At 44.8% G+C, this 8,772-nt stretch overlaps 1 protein-coding gene across 1 annotated transcript in view; it reads right to left on the bottom strand.

Annotated features, from left to right (window-relative positions):
• Nucleotides 1-4,845, bottom strand: part of ntng2b (netrin g2b) — a 39,375-nt gene extending 34,530 nt beyond the window's left edge. The window contains 2 exon segments of the mRNA XM_048259633.1: nt 3,141-3,820; nt 4,501-4,845. Coding sequence (XP_048115590.1) covers nt 3,141-3,371 — 231 coding nt within the window. The 5' untranslated portion in view covers nt 3,372-3,820; nt 4,501-4,845.
• Nucleotides 4,846-8,772: the final 3,927 nt, after the last annotated feature.

Genomic DNA, 8,772 nt, shown 5'->3' with positions numbered 1-8,772 from the left:
CACACACACAAACCACAGATCCAGCCAACTGCTACAGCAGGTGGCCCTCATCTCTAAGCCCCTCCAGTGGTGATCCTTCCTGGAATCCCATTGCTGAGACAACAATTACAATGGCTCTAGAACACTCTCTCACCCAACACATGACTCTGTGTGTGTGTGTTCGCATCAATATGTCATGGCATTTATACTGGGAATGTCCTCTTCATAATGCATCAGACACACGTGCTCAGAGTATTAGTCCATAACAGCATTTCAGAGCCATAATTCTTTTGTTGACATAAAGTCACTTAACAAACACTTTATCCAGTGGAACATCCTGTCAAGTAAAAGCCTATATCTACACAGTAAGTGTTTCCAGGGTACTGAACCTACGCCATGACCTTGCTCGCAGAGTGCTGCACCCTCCCTTACGAGTCAAAAGAACTAGAGTCCAGCAGTACATGTATTTCTATCTCACAAGCAAAGCAGAGGGTTGTGCACTCCGTAACTTAACGCCTAATGATGACCTGAACAACATTATGGATCCTAATTTAAATGACCTGAACAACATTATGGATCCTAATTTAAATGACTTGAACAACATTATTGATCCTTGATCCCATTTTTTCACATAAAACCCAATCTACGATTTTTAATCGATTTTTCCACCCCTATAAACTACAAATAACAAAAAAAGTTTATGATTTTGTTTTGTTTCCAATTTTCCCTCTGGATTTTTATCTAGTTTGATAGTAGGCCTAATAATCATTTGATAGTAACAGAGAATAGTATAGAAAGGGTATAGTGCAGTTATCAGGCCTACTCTGGCATTACCAATATCATTAGTTTAAACATTGTGCAGTAGGCCTAAGTCTCTATAGATGCTTATGGATGACCCCACTAATGAGCTCCATCACTTTTGACACCAGATCTTGCTTATATTTGCTGCCTATAGCAGCAGCTGGATAAAGTTTAGAGACATTGGAAATAGCCTATGTCAGATCATTTTTCAGTGATGGAATTTAAAGAGAAAATCGATTTTCATAAAAACAAATATATTTGAATGAAAAACTCCTTACTGCTTATCTTGCTCAGGGTATCAAATTAGCAAATAGATTTTGCATTGTTATACAATTCGCTTTACTTTGACTTGAGCCAAGCAACTGGAGAGTTTGAACACAGGAGGATATCCTGTATCAATAAGTGTTTGGCCAAGTGATATAGGTGCAGTCAGCTCAATATTACATATGTATGTGCTTTGCTAGAGCTCTGCTTTACCTCCCCGTGATCGATCCTTGATCGATGTTCAGCTTGAACTTCTTGGCACCTTTTTACATAATTTGTATGCAGCGCTAGAGAGCCAAGGGAGCTCTTCTGTGTCCATACTGTGCTGTGCTACTAAAAAAGGATGGGATGATCCAGCTCTTCAGTGTCTCTGAGACACTACCCAAATCAGGGACAAAACAGTCCAAAGAAAACGGTCTGTTCCAGTGATTTGTGATCCCCCATCCATTTTAACAAACAATATTATCCAAGATGTCAGCTCATGCACCAAATGTGCAGTTGTTTGTGCACTTGTTTGTTTGTTCGCTGGCTTGTTTGTTTGTTCGCTTTTTCCTACTGATAAAGAGCCATTAGTGAGTATCATAACTCAACACTTCATCCAGATTTATCTCTTGCCAAAAAGAATAATTATGTAACCATCAGATGAGGTCACCATTTATTACAGCTACATTTTTGAGGGCTTTATCCATCATTACGTCAGAGGCTTTGCTGCTAACCCAGCACGTGTAATAAGGGGGCTGGGGGAGGGGCCCTGCCGGGCATGCGCTTTTAACCATAATGGAATAGTAACACTCTCTTAAGCTGGCCGCTCTCATACCAACCAGCCATTCAATACATCACACTGGCAAGCGCTTAGAGATCGCAATGGAAAAGAACGGAGATAAATGTAAAACATAAAAAAAATGGGAAAAGAGTAGGAGGGTGAGAGGAGAAAGTGTTTGGGATTTCAGGAGGTTGCAAAACTAATAGTGATGGTGGTGCAGAGTAGCCCAGGCTTGGCACCATTGCCAGTGCTCTCTTCTGGTTCACAACCTCCCTGCTCGGTAACCAGCATCTGCTGAATTTTAATAGACAGAGTCAAAATCTGACACAACCCTCCGTGACACTCAGCCCAGGCCCTCAGCACAGAAAATCCCTTTCATCATCTGGTTGCTACTTCTTCAGAATTCATTCCTATTCACTCTCACTTTTTTTAAATCTGATTTCAGCATCCTCAGCATCTAAAGTCTGGAAAACATATCACAACCTTTATTCCCCTCAACTACTGAGAACAAACACCTGCATGCTGTTTCTTGATGCTTTTTGAGAGACTGGTGTCACCATCCTGATCTCTGAGTGGGCTATATGCATGCACACTGGCAGCTGTACAGAGGCCTTACGCCACTTTGCCCACAGTACTGGAAGAACTTCATCCATCCATGTCGTCCATAATAAGACTCAAATTCAAAAAATCATGCATAAAGATAGCTGCAAGCTGCAATGCTAGGGGCCAAAAGCCAAGGCACTTCTCTACACCCTCTAAAAAATATATAATATCTAATCTATAATATATAATATCTATAAAATATGTGCAAAGAAAAACACTTATTTAGGGAAAAACTGATATGGCTGTACATCCCTTTCCAGGCAGTATAAATGTGGGCATTTCCATATCTTTGTTGAACTTGAATATTGTGCCAATGTTTTTATTTATTTTTTTTTTTGAAAAAGAGCCTTTAAAAAGAGAATGATAAGACCCCAAATTTCCAGCAGACTGGTGCTCAGACTCTTTCTGTAATAACCAAGATGCACTCAAAAAGCATTCTCCAGCTCTATGCTGTTCCTAATTACTAGTGTTCACAAATCAGTGTGTGTGTGTGTGTGTGTTTGTTTGTTTGTTTGTGTTTGTGTGTGTGTGTATGTGTGTGTGTATGTGTGTATGTGAAACTGACACTGAGGAATCTCTTTATGTATGTATGTGTGTGTGTGTGTGTGTGTGTGTATGTGTGTGTGTGTGTGTGTGTGTATGCATGTGTGTTGGTTTGTGTGTGTGTCTGTCCTGATGTTGTACAAGCAGGCCTGATGTAGAAGTGCACCCAGCCAGTGGGCAGACTCACCAGCGTGCAGAAGCGCTCGGGCGGGTTCCCGCACGTCACGCCGAGGGGCTCGACGCGGATGCGCATGAAGTCCTTCATGGAGCTGCTCTTGGGCTGGCACGCGTACTCCTCCCATACTGCGCCGTCGTCCGTGTTCACCAGCGACTTGCACAGGTCGTACTGGCCCAGGGCGCGGGTGACCACGTGCAGCAGCAGGACAAGTAGCGGCCCAGTCCCGGCCCGCACGTGCATGGCAAGGGGAGCGGGCGAAAAGGAGGCGCGGTGGAGGGGCGGAAGGGTGCGTAGGGGACGGCCGTGCGGGGACTGGATCGGGTCCAAGTTCCTAGTGGGACCAAATCAAACCGACTGTCTCGCGGAAACATCCAGAAACTGTATTCTCAGCACGTGTGAACGCGTGGAGGAGTGACCACACCGACGCTGAAGTCCATGGGCTTCTGATGGACATGCTGGGCTCGCATGTCAAGCACTCTGAGCTACAGGAAAAAATCTTCGCTCCATATCCCCCTCAGGCTTGCCAGTCCCCTGAATGAATGTCAAGGGCGGGAAGAACAGGAAAGCACTCAGCCCTCAGTGCACGGTCTCCACTGGGAACGTCAGAGCAATCCCTGGGCCCACGTGGAAAGCTCTCCCATGCAGACCCATCAGTCACAGTGCTGCAAACACACCCAGCCACTGCAGTCCTGCAACAGCGAGCACAGCAACATGAGAGAAGGTAGTGCTGGGTTACATAAGGGTAGGCACAGATACACCCCGGAAATCAAAATAAACTTTTACATACTTGTCTGAACAGGGGAAGTGATGGCCACAAACAGACAGGCAGGTTCACACACACACACACACACACTGATACTGAGGAACAGAGCTTGCTTTAGGACCCGGAGTGCGACTTCAAACTTCAGACGAATATTTCCCATGTGTCTCTCATCTGTAGATGAGTGATTTCAGCAGGCAGGGCCCACTGCTGACATCGGCATCATGAATGATCAGAGGGAGGACATGACACCAATGCAAGCTTAGCCTACAGATTTGAACTACCACCACAGCCTCAGTGAAACTGCACGTTCAAACACACAGACACGCACACACACACACACACACTCTCTCTCTCTCTCTCTCTCTCTCTCTCTCTCTCCCTCTCTGCATCAATCATCAAGACTGCAATTAAAAGTATGCAACACAGTGAAGACTTCTAAATCGCCAGTAGAACCACTAAATGTGAATCTACATTTTGTAGGTAGCTTATCTCAACTGCACAGAAGACGATTTCATAGCTTGCTGTGCATAAAGTGTAAAAATGTAAATGTTTTCACTTTTCAAATATCTCGCGCCAACGCCCTGCGTGAAGAGACGGTATACTCACCTAAGTCATCCGGAACGAACTTGCAGAGAAGTGTATATGTATAAATATTCCAGTGAATCAGAGCCCGATAAAACAGTGCTGAAAAGCCTCTTTCTCAGTAACGTTGAGTCACTGCCTTCAAAGGAGTTGGCGTCTTTTCTGTTATCCGCTGTTGACTTTTCATTCCAGGTATTCTCACTGTCACTGGCCGCTCGACAGGCGGCGGCGGGACAGCGCCCTGGTTCTGAAAACAGTAATCAAAAGAAGGAGCATTTAAAAGTCAAGTGCTGAAGCTTCATCGAAAGTCAGAAAAATACTTCAAGCGACGCGTACTGTAAGTGCTGCACCTCTTGCACTTCAGCTCACTTCTGCAGGCGCGCGGCTATGCCCTGGATGCTCAAGGGCAGCAAGAAAAAAGCCACATGGAAAATCCCCGCCTCCCCACATACACGCACACGCGCGCGCGCGCACACACACACACACACACACACAACACACACACACACACGCACACTAATGCGCTCTCTCTTTCTCTCACACTAATTCTCTCTCTCTGCCCAACACACAAGCACTAATGCCTCTCTTTCTCCCTCTCTCTCTCCCTCCCTCCCTTTCTCTCCCCTCTCTCTTTCGGTCTCTCGCTGTCATACGCACAGTGTACAATCCCCTTCTCTATCACTTTCAATCACTCTGAGCTTTTTATCTGTGGGCTCGAGCCCAGCATGCGCTGCTTCTTCTCTTTGGCGCGATCCTCAGCCGCCTGACCAACTGACCAGTGCACTGAGGAACGGCGTGAGAGACAAGAGTCCAGACTTGCCTCCTCATGTTGGGACGTCCTGTAAAGTGTATGTCACAGCAGAATCTGTGGTGGACCATCGCCAATACAGCAACCTTCCTTGAGATAAGCCCATTTTTAATATCTGAAACATAGCCAGTGGCACAGTTGGCAGCAAATATGCTATGTTTAGTTGGGCTACATTTGTTTTAATGAGACTTGAGAAAGTTGATTGCATTTGTGTGTGTGTGTGTGTTCATGTGTGTGTGTGTGCTTGCTACTTTTATCTTAGACAAGAATGATTGATTTTGCCAATTTTGTAATTGGCATTATTTGTGTTCTAATAAAATAATCTGTACAGTGCATCAGTGAACCTGAATTGCTTTCAACCAACCATCCCTCCACAAACACACATTTGGCAGAACTGTACCATTTCTGTGTGAGCCAGAGTCTGTTGGCAGGTCAGAGAGAGCTTTGCTGATGTTTAGACTTAGACTTAGACTTAGGCAGCCGTGGCCTACTGGTTAGTGCTTCGGACTTGTAACCGGAGGGTTGCCGGTTCGAGCCCCGACCAGTAGGCACGGCTGAAGTGCCCTTGAGAAAGGCACCTAACCCCTCATTGCTCCCCGAGTGCCGCTGTTGTTGCAGGCAGCTCACTGCGCTGGGATTAGTGTGTGCTTCACCTCACTGTGTGTTCACTGTGTGCTGAGTGTGTTTCACTAATTCACGGATTGGGATAAATACAGAGACCAAATTTCCCTCACGGGATCAAAAGAGTATATGCTTATAGACTTCTTTAATGTCCATAAAACTTACATAAAATGGAAAATTGTCTTTGACAGTGGCATAAAGACATACAGTACAAGAAGCACACACACATCACAGACAACACTATGCACAATAAATAGATAAACATAATATATAGGTAAAAACTATGAAATCAGTCCAGTTTACTCCAGAGAAGAGTTAAAAGATATAAATAATACTGAGTAAAATACATAAAGTGCCTAACCGCATACATTTATCTGACTATGGGCAGTTCTTTGTTAAGGATGGTCACGGCTGATGGAATGAATGACCGCTTGTAAGCATTCTTCCTTGCCATTGGGACTGCAAGTCTCCGTCCTGATGGCAGCAGCTGGAAAGCACAGTGGAGGGGATGAGTTGGATCTTGATAAACTTGTAATGCCTTTTTTAATAAAATCTGTGAATACAGGTGTGAGAGTTGATGTTGTTTATGTCCAATGATCTTTCCGTCCTGGGGCCCGTTGCACAAAACTAGGATAAGGGATTAGGCTGGGATATCTTGGTTATCCTGGCTCAATTTATCTGTGATCCAGTTGCACAAAAGCGGGATAGGGGGCAGCAGGATATGTTATGGTATAAATCACCATGCCGATTTATTCTGTGGAGCTAGCCTGCTCCGGACCAGGCTAAATTCCAGGATCTATTTAATCTCATCCCTTAACTCATTCAGCAGTCACCACAAACGGAAACCAATAGTTATTCCACTGCCCACTACACATTGTTATCACATATACCTAGACCCACTGTCATTATTTAAACGTTTGTGATCATTAAATAACTTTTTACATACTCGCCATTCCGACCTGTCATGCGACAATGTGGCGCCACGGAGTGCCTAACCATTTCGTGGCGTGGTGGTCGCGGCACTAGTTGCAATATTCTCCTAAACAGAGGTGTTGCTGTTTGTTGCTGTTGTGAAAAGGCTATCGCTACCTACTTCACACAATCAGAAGAAGCAATGAAGCGCTCAAGTTGCCATGGTGAATCAGTGAATCTGTGATCGGTGGCGGGGGTCTATTTGAGGGAGCGTGGTGGCCCAGCACTTATCCGGGATAGGTTTCACCTGGCTTGATGGATCCGTGTTTGCTCATCCTGGCTTGCTTCGTTGTGCAACCAATTAAGCCTGTACGCTCTTGTTTTGGATTCATTGAGCGCAGCTCAGTAACTTATCCCGGATGTCTTAATTCTGCTTTTGTGCAATAGGGCCCTGGTTGACTAGTTGATGTTGATGTTAATGCCATAGAGCAGGGATCCCCAAACTATGTATATATCTTAAGCCTATGTTCTCTTTGTTCTTTGTGTTTCATAATGTTGTTCTCCACCCTGTTTTTTTAGTGTGAGAGCTCATAGACCAGAGGCCTATTGCACAAAACTAGGATAAGATTTTAAGCCGGGATATCTTGGTTATCCTGGCTCAATTTATCCGTGATCCAGTTGCACAAAAGCGGGATAGGGGGCAGCAGGATATGTTATGGTATAAATCACCATGGCGATTTATTCTGTGGAGCTAGCCTGCTCCAGACCAGGCTAAGTTCCAGGATCTATTTAATCTCATCCCTTAACTCATTCAGCAGTCACCACAAACGGAAACCAATAGTTATTCCACTGCCCACTACACATTGTTATCACATATACCTAGACCCACTGTCATTATTTAAACGTTTGTGATCATTAAATAACTTTTACATACTTTCGCCATTCCCGACCTGTCATGCGACAATGTGGCGTCCACGGGAGTGCCTAACCATTTTCAGCGTGGTGGTCATGGAACTAGTTGCAATATTCTCCCAAACAGAGGTGTTGCTGTTGTGAGAAGGCTATCTACCTACTTCACACGTAGAAGAAGCAATGAAGCCGCTCTAGTTGCCATGGTGAATCAGTGAATCTGTGATCGGTGGCGGGGTCTATTTGAGGGAGCCGTGGAGCGCACTTATCAGGATAGGTTTCACCTGGCTTGGTGAATCCGTGTCTGCTCATCCTGGCTTGCTTGTTGTGCAACCAATTAAGCCTGTACGCTCTTGTTTTGGATTCATTGAGCGCAGCTCAGTAACTTATCCCGGATGTGTTAATTCTGCTTTTGTGCAACGGACCCCAGGGATAAGTTACTGAACATCCGGGATAAGTTACTGAGCTGCGCTCAATGAATCCAAAACAAGAGCGCCCAGGTGTTCTTTTTATTTTCAAAGATGTCTTCTTTTATCAAAGTAACTGAACCTCAGACCTTCAGTGTGCCAAGAGAGCACATATACACACAGTTGTTCTCTGATGCAAACCTAACAGGGAAGGGTTCAGAAGGTTAACTGGAAGTTAACCAGTTTGTAAACTGTTATGTCATTCACTTATTTCTTGAAAAGAAAAATCTCTACATCTTCCTCATGCTGCACCTGGAGGCGATTCTTGAGGTCATTTGATGAAAGTGCTGCCAGTAGTGTAGCACCAATCAATATTTTGTCCTTGGTGGGTCTCAGCTGAACCTCTAAGGCCCAAATCTCCAAGGTGCGCACATACACACATACACAAATACAAACACACACACACACACACACACACACACACACACACACACACACACACACACCGCACACATGCGCACACACACACACACACACACACACACACACACACACAGATAAAGACTCTCTCCCTCTCTTGCTCTCTCACTCAAACACACACAATCTTGCATGCACATTTCTGTGAAACTAGATTCAGAC

Source organism: Alosa alosa, chromosome 12, assembly GCF_017589495.1.
Source record: "Alosa alosa isolate M-15738 ecotype Scorff River chromosome 12, AALO_Geno_1.1, whole genome shotgun sequence".
In the NCBI taxonomy this organism is placed as follows: Eukaryota; Metazoa; Chordata; class Actinopteri; order Clupeiformes; family Clupeidae; genus Alosa; species Alosa alosa.
The sequence above is the reverse complement of the archived record's forward strand: the minus strand, read 5'-3'. Positions and strand labels throughout refer to the sequence as shown.